The sequence below is a fragment of the Athene cunicularia genome (genome assembly GCF_003259725.1).
Source record: "Athene cunicularia isolate RWA chromosome 2 unlocalized genomic scaffold, athCun1 chr2_part1, whole genome shotgun sequence".
NCBI lineage: Eukaryota > Metazoa > Chordata > Aves > Strigiformes > Strigidae > Athene > Athene cunicularia.
The window spans coordinates 7,300,068-7,320,768 of NW_020799095.1; the positions used below are offsets into that span (position 1 = coordinate 7,300,068).

At 39.8% G+C, this 20,701-nt stretch overlaps 1 protein-coding gene across 1 annotated transcript; it reads left to right on the plus strand.

The window, feature by feature from the left end:
• Positions 1-324: 324 nt before the first annotated feature.
• Positions 325-19,539, plus strand: EAF1 (ELL associated factor 1). The gene is made up of 6 exons (XM_026842886.1): positions 325-448; positions 3,070-3,164; positions 6,374-6,510; positions 8,940-9,106; positions 15,630-15,860; positions 17,876-19,539. Exons 1-6 carry the CDS (start codon positions 325-327, stop codon positions 17,920-17,922), a joined length of 801 nt encoding a protein of 266 aa, XP_026698687.1. The 3' UTR covers positions 17,923-19,539.
• Positions 19,540-20,701: the final 1,162 nt, after the last annotated feature.

Below are 20,701 nucleotides of genomic sequence, written 5' to 3' on the forward strand. Positions count from 1 at the left end.
CATACTTTCCGCTCCCTCAGCGCCCGACACCCCCCACACCCCCCCTTTCCCGCTCCCTCAGCGCCCCTCTTCCCTCCGCGCCACCCCCACGAGTGTTTTCCCCACAGATTTGAGCGAGGCAGGCCAGGGTGGACGAGCATCTTAGGAAGTTTCCCACGAAACGTGCGTGAATCGCTCAGGAGCATAAAGCGATCCGCTCCATGAGGGGGTGGCTTGCGGGTTTGGGTTGTTTTTTTTTTTTTATAGCAGTCGCAGGACAGGTTGCGGGAGTGCTTGGAGAGGAACGCGGCAGGTCTGTTTGATCGTTAACTGGTTGTTTTCGCCATGAGGCAACGTGTGGCCCAGCAGACCCCTCCCTGGCTGTCCCCACTCCAGCCAGCTCTGATAAGTCACTTCCCAGGAAAGCGAGCAGGAATGACTCAGACACTTACAGTGCTGCCTAATAAGTGTAAAATAAATCCTGAGGTAAGGTCGTGAGCAGCTATGAAGTTGTGGAATAATTGGAAGAACGTGGGTTTCTTTTAAGGACACCCGATTTATTCCAACTGCTGTATTTAGCCTTGAGTAAATTTAATTTCATATTAGAAGATTGTTTTGAAGAGTAGCTCACTTTCTGTGGGCAAGAAACTGCTTTTTCTTCCCTAAATGAGTCCAGGATTTAAAATGAGTAGTAAATCGTCAACAGTAAATGAAAGTGGTACTAAACTTAGATTTCAGCAGCTTTGTACTAAGGTAGGAAATTTATACGGTTAACAGTAGGAATTTTTTTTGGTTTATGATGCATAATCCTAGGCCTAGTCTCATGGCCCGTATTCATACACTAGGATAAGTAATTTCAGTGATATTAGTCACCTGAGTACAACTTGAAAGAACAGCTTTCTAGTCTGAGCTGTTACTCAAGCAGATGGTCAGTGACTGAGGCAAAGTTATTTTGCTCAACAGTAAACTGTCTAGTGGATTAACACATTTTGTATGTCTCACCCCTCTGGTTATACATAATGCCACCGTGCTAAAAAATACCATACCGTATGTTTGGTACAGTTAACTGTTTATTACAGAACACTGAACGGTTTTATCCAGCACTAACATACTAGCAGATCTACATTTACAGATCAAAATTTTAAAATAGCCCAACTATCAAATGAATGAGGTTGTTGTCTAATAGTGTATGAAGCCAAGCCATATCCAGATAGAAATACACTGAATTTCTAGAATTGAAAGTGCTTCAATTATCAATTTCTTAAGGGATTGCAAAGCCAAAGCTCTTAAAACTATTCTTTCAGTCATAGTCTGATTTAAAAGAACTTTCTGTGTGCTGTATTTTCCATCCGTGACTTTCAAGTGAGATCTCTCATTTCCTGGTTAGAAATTTTTTTCAAACTGTTGATCTGGAAATATTTATTTGGGATCCAAGCATTATATTGTTCCCGTAAACCTCTTTACACAAACTACAATAAGAGGATTTTGTAGGCTATATTTGTTTTGGCCATCTTAAAATACTTCATTCCTTTCCATAATGTTTATGAAATACTGTACTGAAAAACTGGATTATCCTAGGAAAACCCATCTTAAAAACATTGACTTTTGGAAAAAGGACTGTGGGTCCATTTGGAGGGACATATGTGCACTCAATCTACAGTAAGATAGCCAAGCACGTACATCTAGTGAGCTAACCAAATGAAAACAATTTGAATGTTTGTTTAGAGTAGCTATATTCTGCTGATACCCAAGAAAGAAGTCTGATAGTGATATTCCTTTTAATTTAGTGACTGTGCTGTTGAAAATCTTGATCCCTTTTTGGCAAAGACACTAGCTCTTGTACAGCTGATTTGTTTTATTTAGAAAGCTTGCACATAAAGTAGGTGGGAAACAATAGCTAGAAATAGACTGCTCGGATGAAAGTGAAGGGTATGATTTGGTCTGGCAGTTAAGGCATGAGGATTAAGTCAAGTGTGCCTGATTCTGCTTGTTGTGCTGTCAAACTAAAACTCAATTAGACATTAACATCCCTTTGATGAGAATTTATACAAGCTGGGGTTTTGGGGTTTTTTTTCTGCAAATGTGCTTTTCATAGTGGAATTACATTTTAAATTTCTTCTGAGATATTAATTTCTTAACTAATGTAATTAAAAGCCTTGATTATGAATATAATTGCATCTCTTCATATCCAGAGATGCTAAAATTGAGTGGAGGCTTATTTTAGAAACAAACAACGCAAACCAACCTATATCTTATTTCACTTTGTCTAAATCCTCTGTCAAAACATTACAGGTTCTGATAGTTTTTTATGGGTTTTTTTATGGCTTGTCAGCATGACAGAATAATGAGGAGAAAATACTTTTAAGTTAAAATGTTCTTAGTCCAAATAAATACACTAAACAGAAGTGCCTTGTTTGGGGGACAAAGCATTCTATACAATGCAACAAAAATACTTAAAGCTAGGGTTACTTTAAAGCTATTACAGTGCCTCACCTTAGTCATGCTTTCCGTTCACAGCGGCACTGGACTAGCATGGAGCCTGCTGAAGTAAGATCAGCACCTTTTTTTTCCTTTTAGGTGAGAGCTGAGGTCTCCTATGCTTGAGGAGGTATTGTGGAGGCAAAATGGCTGTTAAATAGCCAGAAATATCAGCAAGGCTAAATTAGTTGGTGTCACTAAGTCAGTCTTTGTCACAGAGAGAGTCCTCAGGTTTGGAACTGGCAGGAGCCACACAGAGCCCTGATTCATGAAGTCAATACTCTGAGATGCATGATACAGTTTTACCCTTGCTTGCAAAATTAAGTCTCACTCTATGCCTAGGGTTTGGAGAAGTCTGCTTTTGGTCTTCAAACACAAGATCTAGAACCTTATTTCCATTTTAAAAAGGAAGTTTAGAATCTGTTGCCATCAATGCCTGAGGCACTGAGCATAGACACATTGTGCTGGTGTGTTATTCCACTCCTGCTGTAAACACTAGCATGTATTTTAGCATTCTCTATTATCACAGTAAATATACAGTGACTCTTTGCAGGGCAGGATGACACGTCTGAAGACTCCGAGGAATGTAATCACAGTTGTTTTCCTCTTTAGATGATTTTAAGCCAGCATCGCTTGATACAGCTTGTGAGGGGGACCTCTACGTGGGTAAAGGAGAAGATGTAACAATCACTTTGCCACATATTCCAGTAAGTTTGTTATGTATGTGTCCTTGTTTACTCCAACAAATTTGCGATGTAGTTGCAGCCTCATGTAAATGTTAGTTTCACTTTCATCTTTGTTAACACAAGTGGGTTCAATATTTGAGTTTGAGCAGCCAGACTTGTAGCACCACCTCAGGAAAGGACTGTGCAGTTGAATCTTTGTAAAGGGTTATATTTTTATGGTTCCAGTCTGTTCTTTACTTTTGATTCCTTCCTTCCTACTCTTCCTTGAATAACAAGAAGACTTTTACTGTTAGCTGAAGCTCTGTGCCTGGTTTCCATCTATTTTTAGTGCTATGGCTTAAGGAAGAAAGGCAGAGTAATTTGGGCTATAGTCAAGATTCGATGCTTAGAAGCCACAGGTTGGCCTGTAAGCATGTTGTTCCCATTACTAAAACATGTAAAGATCATAGAGGGTTCCCTGCCGTTAGCTTCATCAGTGGAAGCAAGAGGGGCGGTTCTGGTGAGTGGCAATGAAGTGGTTTCCCATCCACTTCCTCCTCAAATGATGCCATAAAGATCTACTGTGTGAGGATGATGGTCAAACAGCAATAAAACAAGTGATCAAACTTTATAGGTGCAGCTGTTTTGTAATTGAAGATTCCGTAGTTTCCTTACCAGAAGAAAAGAAAGTGCTTGCATGCTGTAACTGGATTTGTTTATTAGCTAAAGTTAATGCTATGTGTCAAGCCAATAAACCAGAATTCACAGACATCGATGGGTTTAGTGGTTTCAGGGGGACAGCAGTCAGTTTGGGAGCTGTGTCAGATCCTTTTGATATTGTTTATTCTGGCACATTAGTTGGTAGGTGATGATACTGTGATAATTCTCGCTGAATGAGGCTTTAGCCTGCTTCCCCCCCCACTCCTGTTTCTTATGGCTTTGGTCACCTTTAGTGCTGCAGAAGGTCGCAATAGTGGTTTTTGTGTATAAAAACGATGAGCGTGGTAGTGCAATTTGAAAGCAGGTGACAATAGGATTAGTAGCCATGGCATTCATCTTGGATTGACTGAGAACAGTGTTCCTTCGTCTTTTTGTGTTGAACAACAAATCTCTGTACTGATGAGTTTAATTTGATTGTCTTCCCATGAGTATGAGCAGTTTTAAGCTCCTAGTATGCTTTGGAGGCTTCGGCAGCTAACCTCACTGAATGCAGCCACTGTGCGTGCGTTGTTCCAAGGCAGTGCTGCCTGTGGTCCAGACAGAGAGCTGGAAAACACTGAGCACACTGGAAAAGAGTGACAAATTTTGAGATCATTTCATCCTGAGAAGATTCACTGAATTTCTTGGATCCTGCTTTGGTTCTCAGTTGCCCAACAGCTGGATAGGATTCAGATTCTAAATTGTTTCTTGAAATTGTCTGGTCCCTGGGGGTATCTGATAATTTGTTCAGTGGAGATATTTTGGTATTTGCTGCTTGAATAAATTGAAGTACTATTTCTACACATGACTTCAGTGGCTTTAGTATTTGATAAAACAGTTCGGATGGGGAAGTGAAGAATTTCTGTTTGTTAAAAAGACCCTCACACATGAAAACAAATTGATTGAATATCACCTGTTTCACCTACTGTATGTAGTCTTCTATCCTGTAATCAGCAAAATCTGTAAGACAGTGTTATTTAGGCACTAACATAAAACATAAGCATTTAAAGTAGAAGGGTGGGATGGTTAATTTGCTTAATCAGGGTTCTATTTCTGCTTAATTTTTAAGACAGAAATCACACTCTTTTGAGTTAGGAGGCTTCTGGGTATCAGAATGATAGCCAGCAAACTTTGAACAATTTTCATTACGTTTGTGCATCATACATTTCCTGACGTAATTGTCAACAGCGAGCAGGATTAGACTTTCAGCTTTTTATTCTCTTGAGTGTTGCTTTCCTCTCTTAAATGTAGGAAGGCTAAAAATGTAACATGCCTTTGAAGATTAGACTTCCTTGAGACTTGAGTTTCTGAATTGTATCTGTATCTCTTACTGTATCTTTGTGGGAATTCAGATTTTTCACCCTTACAGTTCTGAAGCCATTTTAAATTCAAATGTATTCTATTTATTAGCAATACGGAGAATAGGAATTGCATTCTTTGTGGTTAAAATATGATTGCTCATTTTTGTTACTCGGAATAAAATGTAGAAGGGTGTGTTTTTTCCTTTTCTCACTGATTTTGGTTCCTGTGGCATGCGTAAAGATGCACATGAATAAACCTTTTTTAAAAAAAATATTTGTACAGTAGCTGTACATTACAGAGAAGTCTGAGGCAGTTTCATAGCTGAGAACATAATTCTCTATATCCCCTTTGAGTAACATGTCCTTTTTTGACATGGCCCTGTGTGCATCCGTGCTTCAGTGTGCAGATAGACCATAGATTCTGCCTCCCTGTAACCCCGAAACCAGGTGTATGAGCCAGCCTGTGCATGGATGCAGTTTAGCTGAGCATAATCCCATCAGTATAAGTTAGCCAGCATGCACCACCACAGGAGTTTGTCTTTATTGCTTCTCAGTCTAGGCCTTTAGACTTTTGTGGTTCTGTGCAGCATTGTGTGGACTGGGGGACTTCCTGGAAGGCATCAAAATACCCAATTTGCTTTTGAGAAGACTTTTTGTTGTAATTTCATGGGATCTATGTGCTAATCTGACTTTGAAGAAGGCAGCTACTGTTACATAGTTTGTGACAGTTGCTTGTAATTAAAATACTGCATATATATATATATATATATATATATATATATATATATATATATATATGAAGCAGTTTATTTTTCAATTGACCACATATTTCTTTAGGCAGCTGTTCTGCTACATGAATAATTAGAACTTTATTTCTTATCCAAAGCCAAGATTTCCAGAGGAGAAATGTCAAAAAGATTTCTGACACTTGTCAGGGCCAGCTATGCAAATTCAGTTATGTTACCATTTTGGGAATGAGAACTGTAAATAATGGCAACCATGGAGATGATGTTTTGTCACTGCAGAGACACTTAAAGTGATGAAAGGCATAATATTACTATGAGGAGATGTCTGATCTACTGCATATAACTATTTTTCCCTTTTCATGAATGAACATTTTCTGTGGGAACTAAACATTAACTGCTTAGCCTCTTGGTTAGAACAATACATCTATTCATTTCTCTTAGTGTTTATAAACTTCTGTGTAGGGGAATACAACCAAACAAATGTGTGCTCTTTCTTTGATACCAGGGTTCAACTCCACCAATGACTGTGTTTAAAGGAAATAAAAGGCCATATCAGAAGGACTGTGTGCTTATTGTCAATCATGACACTGGGGAATATATGCTGGAAAAACTTAATAGCAGCATTCAAGTCAAGAAAACAAGGTAAAGCTGGGGACAGGGCTGTTGACAGGATTATTTCTTGCTGAACTTTCTTCTTCAGACTGTCTTTTTGAACCAGAACTCAGTTTCCTTTTATTTTGTAGTGATGTTTAATTACTAAGCCTTATGGGCTTTACATGGCCAATTATCTTGCCTAAAAATGCAAATAGGAGTGCGAATCCAAGAGTAAAGAATTTGTAAATTCTCCACTGCTGAAAGGACATAATTATAGTTTGCAGTGAAACACCTCTGATGATTTGAAGCCTTGGAAGCTGGCTGAAGGATGGGATGTGTTTCAGGAATCTCTAGTTGGCTGAAAAAGACCATGGAAATAATAGGCTGTCAAAAGGATTGTTAGACTTTCTGGGTTTGTTCCCTACAGCTTCCGCTGGGACTCATGATGTTTTAATAATACAGTCTTAGGCAACAAGAAACACTCATCCCTGTATTAGATCAGTGATATATAAAGTGTAACACAAGTCCAAAGCATCCATCTGGGGCGGGAACTGTAGAAATAATGGTTATGAGGTTTTGCCTAGAAGAATTGCTGAGGCCAGAAATCCTCTCTGACCCAATATTCTCATTTCACTGCACAAATGCTGCAAGTTTTACATTTAAGAAAACCCACTTTATTGCAGTGTAGAACTTTCAGCTGCTAAAACTACTAAAAACATGGGTTGCAGCTCATCAGCAGTTGGCTGGAAGCTTGCCAAGAACACCTTGCGTTCAAAGTAGATGGCCTGTGACACTCCTGTGAATCGCTGATGTGAAAACTCACCCCAGTGGCATTCATCTTATCCAGTGGATATGAGCACGTCCTAGACGAGATTTGAATTCCCAATTTAAGTTCTGCTGGACTTTGTCTAGGTGAAGCTTAAGTCAAAAAGGAGCAAAGAAGTGCAGGAGGGCTTGGATTCAGTGAGGTGTTCGGATCCACTGAGTTTTGCCTCTGGTGAGGTGAAAAATGTTTCAACTTTTCTCAAGCAGAGGCAGGGTAGTAAGATATTGGGGATCCCTGTTTTGAGGAACAGTGCTTTTCAAAGTCATTCCGTTTTCTAGTTCAGAAGTGAGGTTTTTTGGGTTGTTTGGTGTTTTTTTTTTTTCCATGGTTACTTTGGTCTGTAACGACCTGTTGACACTCTGTGGGAGCAGTTGGAGCAGTTTTTAGTGTTAATGTCCTGATGACATCCAAGGGGGAGTAGTTGCACTTTTTCTACATAAAATCTTCCGTGGTTCCAAGAGCATAATTAATACTAGAAACAATCTTTTGCTTTTACCTTTCACTTGGTACAGTGAATGTATTGCCAAGTCCTCACTTCTATTGTAAATGACTGTGTAAGCTGCATTAATGTGGTATTTAATAGCTGCATTTCAGTGATGAACAATGAGGTGGTTCTGTGCTTAATTTTTGAAGTTGCATCTACAATTCAATAAGGCACAGAGATACCTGAGTTAGTGCTAAATGTACTAGCTCAGATACCAGAAGCGGTTTAGGTGAAGTCCAGGCAGGTCCTAACGGGCTAGTTTGTATCTCAGTGGGATTAGTTCATACCCACAAAATGTCACACTGCTGAGATGGGACCCTCCTAGAACCCAAACTGAGCTCTAATACCTGCATAAGCTGCTTCTGTATTGCACTACTTAAAGGCATACCCCCAAAGGCTTTGGTGGTATGTGATAAATACACCACACACTTTAACTTCATTATGGTGTACCGCAGAGGGACAAAATACTTCTCTCGAATAAACATTTTGTTATGTTGTGGGGTTTTTTTTCTACCAAATTATTGACTGTCCTACAATCTCAGTCACATCACTGATTCAGTACAAAGAAGAAATACCTGATTTGAATTTGAACAGCTAGGCATGGTGGTATTCTGGAGACTATTTCCCACTAAGGAAACAGCTTAAACTATTTTTAAGGGACAATAGCAAATGAATGAAAACCAGGAATTAAATGCTTGTATGCTGTATTTAGCAGTAAGAATGATTGCTCTAGTCAGGTTGACCACTAAGAGTTCAAAGTGAGAAAATTGGGGTTTTTTGCTGTGATTGTTTATGTAGGATTTTGTTGGGAGAGGATTTGTTTTATCATGCAGTTACTTTAAATTACTGTGATTGCTTATTCTTTTTTAAAAATACAAATACTAATTGCTAAATTAAAGCCTTCATTGTTCTTCAAGTAGAGAATTTGGCACCACTGAAGCACATTTGGATTTGAAAATACATTTTGTAAGGGTGTTGCAGTGTAGCTGTATATGTTTATTTGTATTGAAAGTAAGTGTTGCATACAGAAAGCTGTAATTCACCATTTATAAAAAAAAGTTGAGTTCCATACAAAAGGAAGTCACAGATGATTCATTAGTACAAGGATACTGAAAAAGATGGACATAGTTGCTCAGTACTGCTGAATGTCTCTGGTTGTTTTTTCAGAGCAGAGGGCAGCAGTAAGATCCAAGCCCGAATAGAACAACAGTCTGCCCGAGCATCTCAGCCTCCTTCACAGTTCAGAGCCCCAACCAAGCCAGCAGCTGGACCTAAAACTTCTCCTTTGAAAGATAATCCTTCTCCTGAGCCTCAGCTGGATGACATTAAAAGAGGTAAAGAAGGGTTTGTAGTTTCTGGAGGTTTCGTTGGTTTTGTCTTTCTTCTTTCTAATAAAAACTATGACTGTGCAATTTATAAAAATGTTAAAGTGTTCAGGGATTAAAAGATGGCACTTGACAGCTGGTTTGTCATCTTTATATCTCGTTGTAAGGCATCTTAGTGAATTATTTATTCTCTTCTGCCAGCATAGATATTTATACTGCAGTCTTCTCTGGCATGAGAGAACTTCCTCTTTCTGGATTATTTTTACTTTTCCAAACTATTTTTCTGTTCTGAAAAGAAGACGAAATAAGCATGAATTCAGAAACCTGTAGCTGAGTGCTAGACAAGTTGAATGGGTGTCTTAGACAACAACAACAAAAGCTAATGGTCCAAGATCTAGTTATGCAATCGGATAACTTGGACAAAAGTTATTCCTGCACTGAGTTAGGTTGGAGCCATTTGCCAGTAGGATGGAAGGGCTGAGTGGCTGTGTTCCCATCACAAGACCTGGAGCTTGTGCCATGCTACATAGTGCTAATTGGGGAGGGATGAGGGTGTGAACAACCCTTCAGCTTCCCCTTTACCACAACCACTTCTCTGCAGCTTTGATCACATATGCCCTATGGTTGCTATACTTTTGTTAAAGTACCTTGAAGGGATGACTGGCTCAGCTCAGTCTCCTGCTCCAGCAATGCTTTGTCTCATTGTTCTGCTGTGGACAGGGCGCACTTTCTTTGTCCATGTCCTTCCTTTCAACTGTTGTGATAACCTGGTTTTGCTGTGGATACCACAGTCAGAATGAGGAAGATTTTAAACTTAGTTTTTTATTTGCTCGTCTTATGTTTCTTGTCTGGCACCAGATGCAATTATTTTAAGATTGCTCTTTCTGTCTAGTGGTTGTGGGGTTTTTTTTCTGAGTCTCTTTTTATTTCTCTTTCTCATGTAGCTATTTTTGCCTGTAAACTTAGCCTATATTAATTGCCCAGACTATGTTAATTACTTAGCAGGGTATTTTTTCAGTTCATGGTAATCACTAGGTGACATTTTTACTGCTAAGCTGTCTGTGTGTTTGCATACGTGCTGATTGGTCTCACTCTTTTTGCAGCAGTAGTATTTTCAATACCTGGATGCTGGTCAACAGACGGAATCATCATCTGAGAGTCTGTTAGCTACAGTTCCCTTAGCTGCATTGCCATTTTTATTTTCTGTAAGGAGAAAGATAACAGGTTTATTTAAAAATTGATTTATTTGTGAATTTTAAATGTCTTTTTCTTGTAGTGTGTAATAAGTTACTTAACCATTGGGGCACTCTTTTGTATACATACAGCGATCTGTAAAGGTCATGTTATAATGTTTGTCTGGCGTGACATCTGTTCTACAAAGATTGTTTTCTATGGTCTGAAATATAAGTCACATTGTTTAGAAATGTCTTAGTAATTTTTTGCCACCTGATCATCTTTTACTGGAAAAGTACCCCCAAATAAATAACCTTTAGAGTTTTGTTTCCAAAATCAAGCAAAAGAACACCTGACTTGTACTAAAAAAATAGGACTTTTAAGTTGGTGTTTTATAGGGATAGTTGTTCAAAGCCCAAAAAGAGAGCAAATCCCTGCACAGGTTCATTTTTGCTTATAGTATATGCTCTCTATAGCTTTTTTCCAGCATTTATTATCTAGAGCATCATCATTACTAAACCATTTATATCATAAGAACCTACTTGGGAAGGGTAGAACTAAAATGGCACCATTCTACAATGAAAATATAAAATGTAACTGTAAAAGCTATGTGATAGTCTTCAGTCCTGTTATCTTCCCTTAATATGTCTTTGTATGAACAAAGGCTTGTAAGTTCTGAAGAGACTGTGTTCTTTCCATTGAAGCAGTAGATTTCCTTCTGGGTGAAGTACCTCATTTGTATGAAAGATAAGCTGAAATTCTGTGTTTTTTCTTTAATGGATGCAGCGCAGACCTTACAATCCCCAAAAGAGGTGGTTGAAAGGATCTCTGGTGCTATGACACTCTCTTTCTCCTAGTGTGCCCTACTTAAGAGTGTGCTAAGACATGCAGCCTTCATGATGTTTAACAATGGCTTTCAGGTAACCTCAGCACAAGTTACTGCTTTCCCCACAGTACCCTCAGCTGTGCATTCCCATAGCTCCCCTTACAGACAAGCTGCGAAACAAACTTTCAGGTAGGTCAGTTTTCTGTCCCATTACACAACTGTCCAAACAGTGGTGCCTGAGGACTGAGTGAGAACCTATGGGAGTTGAGCCAGTCCTTTTCTTCATGCAGAGGCCTTGGGGAGCCTGGGTCTAGGGTCCTGCGGCAGAGGAATCTTTTTCCCTGCAAGCTTTTATATTGTCCTCCTGCATGAAGGGAGCAAAAGAGAGGGTAAGAGCTTGTTCTTTTGAATTCTTGGCTACATCTGATAACATTTCATTAAGCGGTGAACATTTGCAAACATCTACCGCAATACAGCCATTTATGTGCCTGAAATGATCAGCATTTATCAGACCTATTTGACCACAACAGAAATGTTTTCAGTAATGTTGACATAATTACAGCATGCTGTACTTGGGAAAAAAAACACAGAAACATATTTCTGGTTTGGAGACTGTAAATTCAGTGCTTAAAAATCTGAGCAGATCTTGTTTACCTAAAATGCAGCTGTAGCATGTAAGGATTATGCCATAGTACTGCGTTTGTCTCTTAAGAACACCTCAATCAAATTTTTTACACTTCAATGTAAAACGCTGCCGTCTTTGCATGCTCAAAGTGCCAGCATCAAGTTTATTTTGCTCCACCTTGCATACCGTTATTAACAGTAAGCATTCTGCTATAGACATGCAATCTTATCCTTCCTAAAGCTGAATTACTTTATTTCCAAAAGTTCTTGGTATTCTTGCAGCCCAAGGTTAGGGTATTAGTTAAAATTCTGCATAGCCTATGGGAATTGAGAGAAGCAGTAAGAACCCTTAGACATGATTATGGAAAGAAATTAGGGCATTTGATACTGAATATATACAGAAGACAGCCCTGTTGAGAAGGACTGTTCTGTTTGTATGATTTCTGACCTTGGGTGTTTTGTTTTTTTTACTCTAAAAACTGCTAGTGTAAAACAATAAGCCATTGTTTTCTTGAAAGAAAGCCTACAGTTGTAACATTGAATGTGCACAAGTTAAGGTTCCCCTAGCAATGTCAGCCTTTTTAGATGATCTAGACTCAGTTAAGGCCAGTGTTCAAAACTGTGCTGTATGGAAAGCTTCTTTAAAAGTAACTGCTGCACATCCTAACGCTTGTCATCTTTTAAACCTTAAAGGTGCATCAACATGAAGCATTTGATCTTACCGTACAAAGATCTAGGAAATGTCTGACTCTTTCATTGTACACATATACACACAGCTACATTAATTGGAGGCACCACAAGGAAATGTTTAGCCAAGGCTTCAGTACCTAGAACTTCACTAAGCGTAACAGTCAAATAGGAAAATGCAAAATTGGATGGTTTTAAAGCAGATTCATTTTTCCTGCAAGGCTTTGGTGACATCGTTGGCTTAGCCACCATCTTTGACAGTGTGGCACAAGAGAGTTTTGAACAGACTTCCTTAGTGGTCCTCATGGAGGTCTGCCTGGCAGACTTCTAGCGATGCAGCAGCCACCATAACATTAGTGTCAACTGTTACTTTTTTCTCATCTGCACAGATGAGATGTTTAGACTTTTGGGCTCAAGGAATTAAGAGACAAGAGAGACCTGTGGGGAGCTGACAGTCTGTGAGGCAAAAGTTGACTAGAAGATGGCTCAGACCATGTTTCCACCCATGACCATTGTCACTGGTAACACCCTTAACTTCCCAGTCCATGAAGCTTGTGATATTGGCTCTGTTTTGCTTTTCTTGCCTGTATTCAGCATAGTGGGCCTTAGCACTTCTTCCAAGGCATTGTCTCTTCCCCTCCTCATAACCAAAGCTCTTCTATGGGCTCTTAGTTTTCTGCTTTCTCAGCAGAAAACCCTCACTTTTCGATCAGACACTAATCTCTAATTCTGTTTAAAATTAGCCAGGCTGATCTTCCTTTCCTCTTCATCAGGCTGCATCACTTCCTTCAGTTATCTCCTCACCTACTGTATCAAGTTCAAACTTCTTGTTTATTTTTTTTTCTCTAGTTCTTTGGAGTGCATTTCTTGTTGTGTCTTTTCCCTTTCACCGCCAATGCCTCTTAGATTACTTCACCTTCTTCACACTATTTTATATGATGCTTTCTGGGCTGCTGTGTTCTTCTCAGCCTGTGTGCCATCACTCCATCTCAGCCATAGACTCTCTAGCTCTGTAAGCGTACGTGTGTAATTCTCAGACACTTGTCCTTTATTAGCACTGTTTATTGAATCTTTTTTGCAATATGAACTGTGGTCTGTAGGTGATTGTACTTACTACAATCCAGGATATTCTAAACAATGTATTATTATCATCACTATAACTTACAACAACTCCATCACTAGAAGTATGTGGAAATTTTACATCATTAAACTAGGGAGAAAAAAAATTAAATCTGAGCATTTTAAAGAGAAAGAACCTTTATTCCTGTTTATCTTTCCTTTAGCTTTCCCCTGTGAATATCTTAGCCTTGAACACAGGGTACATTTACAATATGAAGTCCTTGATATGGGTGGACTGAGAACAGTGACTTACAAGTGTTCATTTGTCTGTGTATCAGATTCCAGGTGTGAAATGGATTTTTAAAGCCTGCACAACTGTGTTGAGAAGAGAGTTACAGTACAAAGTAACATCTTCTGTTGGCCTAATCATATATTCTTTCTCCCTCTTCCAATGGTCTCTCATACTGTGTCTTCAAGATGAATGAGTAAGATTTACCTGGCATACTAATAAAGTCCAGAGAGCACGGGTGGTCTAGTCAGGGATCTAGATTTAGGAAGTAAGTTGAGTGAACAGCCCCACTATCCTTAAATACCCAGCTGGAGTTAGTCATAGGGTTGTTCCCTTTCAATGCACCTTCCTTGCCTCTGATTCAGTATAACTATAGCAGTTGAAATTGAGCTCTTAACTTTGAAATTGAAAAACATCAGTTTTAAAACTGGCAAAAACCCCCTTAATTTCTCAAACCAGTACATGCTGATCTAGAGGAGCTCTCTCCAGCAAATAATGTGGTAGTGTTAAGTAGCTCAAGGAAAATGGGTCTTAAATGAGTCAAGGAAAATGGGAAGAGTTCCAGTTGCTAAGACTTACTCCTGCAGGGCCTGAAGATAATAAGCATTAAAATTGTGCCATTTTTACATAAAGATTCATTTTACATGATCTAGCTGTGCCATAGACAAGAAGGATGTCCTCAGCTGAGGAGCTGGGATTCATCTCATTTTGACACACATCTGACCTAAGGTGAATCACTTCTGGCATCAGCTCTTACTTGTCAGGTAGAGATGACAATACCTCATCTCTCCCTTCTTTCATTCTTGTCCTTTTAGCCTGTGACTTCTCCAGGGCAAGCACTGACTTCTAACCCTGTGGGTATAAAACTGCTAACCCAACAAAAGCCTAATTTTTGAGGATTTTACATCCTGTATTTAACATATGTGTGAATATTCTTCTCTTGTGGAAACCTGCCTAGGTGAACTGAGTTATTAGATATTTGACTTTGTGGGTGGATACAAAAGAATTGTCTTCTAATAGTGTTTAGGCCACTTATTATGACAAATCATTTGAGGTGACTTACCTTAATAACTGTTTAGTAACCAGTCATTCAGCCAACACTAGCTGTTGCTGATGTGACTGTCATGGTGCTGTCATGGTATTACAGTGTTTCTTTGCACTGGAAACCCTCAAGTTGGGTGTGTCTGACTTGAATAACCTCCCAGTTTCAGAGTAGTCCCTGTATTTTCCTGACTACTTGTAAGCTCTATAGCAGATTAACGTATTACTACCACTCCCCAGCATGTGAATATTCTATCTGCCCCACTGCAAAGTTATCTGATGTCATCCATCTGCTTCTGAAGTTTGTTCAAAATTAGTTGTGTGGCTTTGCACTGGAGCAGTTTCATACACTATCTGAAGTCAAGGCAGTTTCTGTTGTGATCATGTGCCTGTGCCCACCCCCACCCCACCCGCCCTTTTTGTGTTTTCCAGAAGCCTAAATGTCACTGACACCTACCAATTTAGATTCCTACACGTTAAGATGTTTTTTAAAAATGGGCCTGTAAAAATCAGGCATGTACTTACTTAGTTTGTAAACATATAACCTGTTAAAAATAATGAAGCAGGAAGTGTTTTTGGGATTGTAAAGTATATGAAAATAGTGTAAGTGAAGGTTTTATGATACTAACCTATGCTGTTGCTTCTTTAAATTTATCTACAACAACTAAGTAAAAAATTTTCAGAATTTTTTTGTTTTCCTTCCTGTCTCTTTCATGTGAGATATTTTGATGTGATAAATTATATTTGAGAAAACTATTGCATTTTCACATTTTTTCAAAATTCCATGGGCCCCTGTTTATGGTTTCAACCAGATGAATGTCCTTTTATTTCAGAGCTCAGAGCAGAGGTTGAAATTATTGAGCAGATGAGCAGCAGCAGTGGAAGCAGCTCATCGGATTCAGAAAACTCATCTGGGAGCGAAGATGAAAGCTCCAGCAGTGAGGGGGAAGAGCCAGCACATGTTTCCCCTTCCCAGCCACCGCACCAGCAGTATAACAACAGGAATGCTGTCGCTAATGGCACCAGCAGGCCACAAGGAAGCAATCAGCTCATGAACACGCTCCGTAAGTAAAGGCTTGTGTCTTATTGCTGTGGGAAGACCACTCATTTTCTTAGCATGTTAGGTTAACTTCATGAAGTGCAGTTTGCAATCCCGGGGAGCTGGGCTGGCTGAAGTACGTGGACAGGTTTTTTGAACAGAGGTCCAAGACCTGTCTGAAGGGGTGGAGATTGCTTCAGGTTGGTTTAGAGCCTATGGGCATCAGCGCAATGCCCCCCATTGACTGTGCTGAGCCTGGATTCAGGCCTCTGCATGGAGTGAGTAGGTAGAAAAGCATCTGTGTGGGAGAATCCGGTGCACCAGAGGATGGGAATTATTTTAATGTGAAAACACAGATTAGACATAAGTGGTGGGGATGTGTCAGTTAAAGGTCTGTAAAGCATTGTGAATGGTACCAAGGCTGTCCTGTGCTCATAAATGCATGGTCTCTGGAGTCTTTGTTGTTAGCTGTATTGCATTGTCAGAGTATTTACTTTATACTGTGTTGGTCACAGCTGCATTTTCATGAATACCACACTTTGAAGGGAAATTTGAAGTGTCATGTATTTGGTTAAAATATTAGAGCTATGGTGTTTGCATGCATTGAATCAATACAAATTCAATCCACCCTTTAGAAAAGTGTAAAAAAAAAATATATTTTTAAAGCACAGTTTTGTCCCGTGAGACTTTCTCTGGGGAGATGTACATCTGTGTTGCCCTTTCCTTACGCTAGATCAGGTATATTCTAACTCAGTGGAGTTAAAATAGTGCATTTACAGGAAACTAGAACTTAGTTGCCATAAACTGTTCTTAATTCCTCCTGAGGCATGTTTGCGTACATCTCTTGGCACCCACACACTGGGAACTGGTGGAGTTTAAATACAGATAAATGTAGAGTTTCCAGCTTCAGGAAGATAAGTATATTATACAGACAACAGTGAAAAGGCCTGCTGTGGAAAACTGGAAAGGCCTGTCAGTAATTAATTGTCTAGGTGAAATCCAAAGTTAACAAAGTCAGTAGGAATCTTTCCATTTCCCTGTTTCTGATTATGAGCTCCTCTTCCCTGCTTCTCCTGGGCCATGTTAACAGGAGGTCATGGAATTTCCAGAAGCCTCTGACTCCAGGAGAATTTGGGAACTCATAGGGTAGCTCCTTTTTTCAGGCAGTGATTTTTGCCTTTGGATTTAAAATCCTTTTGCCAAGGATTAATAAATATGTCCTTGAGCATTCAAGTCATTGGTGACCATCTACATAGGGAGAGTCACCCCTAACCCAAGTTCTTGTTTCACAGAAAGGGAGAGGACATGAAGAAATCAGGGTATAGCCATTGTGTAGCTGCTCAGCAGCTATTTGGGACAGGCCTGTGGGAGAACGCTGGAAGAGCTAGGTTCAGTTATCAGAACATAGGCGTGATTCTTTTGCCCTCTTTTATGCCCTCCACCTGCCCAAATCACAAGTGCCCTGCAAAACAAGGTCTGAGACTGTGGGTTCCATCCATATCCTGGTCTTCTTTTGTCTGTTCTCTCTTTGCACTTTGCAGGGGGGCCTTCACCATCACAGCATTTGTCAGCTTAGTTCAGACGATAGCCTGGAGTTGTGATGGCTTTAACATTCCTTTTGGTTTATTGACATGTGGAGGCCTTGCCTTGCCTACTCAAATGGCCTTAAGACAAAAAAAAATAAAATTTTAAAGGGGCCGAGAAAACCAGGGGATTCACCAGTGCCTTGTCCCAGAGCTATACAGGGGAGCTTGGCTGTGTGGAGCAGCTGCTAGCGTGGGTGTGCTGTTCTCCCACCAGGGAGCAGCTTTGGTGGCTGTGGAACCACGGACACTCGGTTTGGTTTGGCCTGGAGCTGACTGTAGTGTTCTTGGGTATGGAGAGGTCCATTAAATGACAGATAATGTTTGCATTAATTTATTGTGTAACTCTTATTTAAATCTTCCAGCATAAATGTGACTGTTGTTTGGTTTGATTGCCACGAAATGTGAATTAACACCTACTCACTTATTGTGTTTTGTTGGGTTTTTTTTTCCATAGGAAATGACTTGCAGTTGAGTGAGTCTGGGAGCGACAGTGATGACTAGAGGCTGAGCTTTTACTGTTTCTGTTACATATACATGAAGAACTAATTTACCTTGAAGTGATCCTGTTGCTTATGAAGAGGAGCTGGCACAAACATAGTTCCACGTGTGGAATTTCAGTAGAAGAAATGCATAGACCTACAAAATAGCAGATGTTGAGGGCTCTTTTACTTTGTGAATTAAGTGTATATTTTGTGTATATTCTTATTCTTCCAAAACTTAAATAGATATGTACAGTGGTAAGCCAATATATCTCCCTATGTTCCTGTCCGTCATTTGTAAGTTTAATGTGTAACTATATGATGTCATCTAAAAATGTCTTGTTTGTAGAAGATATTCAGCCCTTCATGACTTCAGGGGGGGGCTTTTGTATATAGGGTGAGCATGAGCCAACAATGAGTTTAAAAAAACATGCAGGAGCTAGTGTGTGTACTGAAGTAGGACTGTTGTAAACTAAGTTTCAATACTAAGTGGATTGATTTGAGACTTTTCTAATGTTGTTTTATTGCTATTTATGGTTGATTTAATGGATTTACTTTTAAACAGTTGGAAAATAGAAATCATAAAACCATGTTCATCACAAACCTTGCTGCACCAGTGCCTTATAAGCAGGTTTTTTAAACAGCCCTTCCATTCCTACCACCTTTCCTATAGGGAGCAATACTGAAACCTCCTTGGATTACTTTTGCAAACAGGAGCTGTATTTCACATACAGCCAGATGTACTCTAAGGGCAGTTGCTCTAGCAAGAAAAAGGATATATGTCAGTCACCTGAACGCATCCAAATTAGAACCAGATCAGCGTTTTCTCTTGCAACTAAGTGTCTCATTTAACTCATTCAGACCTAGTCTTCAGAAATACTTAGGAGCCCAATTACCAATGAAATTGCAGTGTCAGAAACACAAGATATTGGACTTACTGAAATTGTAAGACCAGAGCCTTCTTTGCAGTTTCCTAGAGAATGCAGGAAGAAGAGATAACTAAACAATTAACTGTGAAACACCAGAAGTCTCTCTCCTACCACAGTTGTCCAGGTAGACTTTAGTCCATATTATTTGTTGGATGGGATCTCTGTGCTTGGCAGGAGTACACAGAACGTGAAATATTTGCCTAGAATGAAATTCACCCCTGTTTAAGGGGGTTTAAAGGGTGCTTAGTTAGATTATCATTAACTTTTTTTGCTCATGTGGAAAATGAGTGCCATAGGCAGCCTCTTACAGCTTGAACAGCAGTCTTGACTTTTTAAAACCAAAACTCAACTGGCATAGGACAAGTGGCACCATAGTGGTGGTGTAATCCAGGGCAATGGGAAGCTGAACAGGATGTCTCTCCATTCTTGAGTGTCTGCTTTGCACTGCTTTTGTCTGTCTGTTAGTTTGTGGTTTTACTCCTATTTGTTTACTGAGCTCTTTATTTTTTAAGGTGTTGAAGAGCAAAGGGGACATTTGAAGGGAGATTTTATTAAATGGTTTATTTTTTTGCATTAGATACATATTCAGGCATATTTTTGCATTGTTGTACATACATTTAAAAATACTTGGTTTTTTTAAAAGTGTTTTGTGATGTGGGTACATATTTTAACAGACAATTTTGAAATATATTTGATGTAAAGCCACAACTGCTCTCTTTTTTTCTCCCCCTCCCCCTTCCCCCAACAGTGAAAGTGCTCTGTTTGATCCAGCATGTACCAATTTGGGATTTTACACTTTGGTGCGACATGTCATAGGAAGTTTACTATCTGTGTGTAAATAAAATATATGAAACTGAAGAGGATAAGACAACACCAGACTACATTGATTTGAATCGCCAATTATTGTTTAGATCCGCAAGTGGGAAAGCTTCATTAAGATAATCAATTTCTGCGTTGTTTTGTATTTGTCCTCCAGGTCATGTTGCCCTGCTATCCCTCCCTAAAAGATTTCTTCCCCTCCCTGTTTTTTGGTGACCAAATCAACAAATTTTCACACAACCACACCATGTTTAAACCACGTTGGGCCATCCTTTGTATCCCCTGGAGATACATCATATCAAGGGTGGCCAGGCTGTTGGTCGTGAGCTGCATAGCTGCACATCAGACTACAGCACCTGGCTGCCTGCGGGGCTGATGAGTAACAGGGTGGCCCACAGCCTGCCTGCGGGCATAAGGAGGCCAGTCCCTACGCGTGTGTGACCAGCCTGTCCTCTCCCTGCCACTGTGTCCTCAGCAGCTCCCGGCAGCTCCTGCCTGAGAAGCTCTCTGGGATCTCCACCCTTCCCACAGCAATCGGACGTGTTTTGTGAGAGTGAACCATGTAGAGACTTCAGCAGGCAACTTGTAAGTGGTAAGAAAGGGTGGCTGCTGCTTTTTTTTCCTTTTTCTAAATACACACGAGTGTGTTTTAAAGCCATTGCCAGCCTGACATTTTGATTGGGGCTCTTAAAATTTTATGTTTCATACATTAAGAAGTAGTAAACGTTGTCTATCTGCTCCTATTAGATGGTTGTTTATTTGTTCATGATTTGCGGCAAGTTTTATTCAGAAGGAAATTGAAACTCAAATTTCTTTCAGAAAAGTGGTCATTTAGAATTCTTTTAATTAGTTGGCAATATCTTTAACATGTTCATCTCTGGGCCTCCCAACATAAGAAAGACATGGACCTGTTGGAGCGAGTCCAGAGGAGGCCACAAAGATGATCAGGGGCTGGAGCCCCTCTCCTATGAGGACAGGCTGAGAGAGTTGGGGTTGTTCAGCCTGGAGAAGGGAAGGCTCTGGGGAGACCTTATAGTGGCCTTCCAGTACTTA

Bases quoted from the DNA above. Each gene is read 5' to 3' on its own strand.
- EAF1 (XM_026842886.1), top strand. From the start codon at position 325: ATGAGGCAACGTGTGGCCCAGCAGACCCCTCCCTGGCTGTCCCCACTC. The intron at 3,165-6,373 runs GTAAGTTTGTTA...CTTTGATACCAG, and splicing joins TCACTTTGCCACATATTCCA to GGTTCAACTCCACCAATGAC. The intron at 6,511-8,939 runs GTAAAGCTGGGG...TTGTTTTTTCAG, and splicing joins ATTCAAGTCAAGAAAACAAG to AGCAGAGGGCAGCAGTAAGA.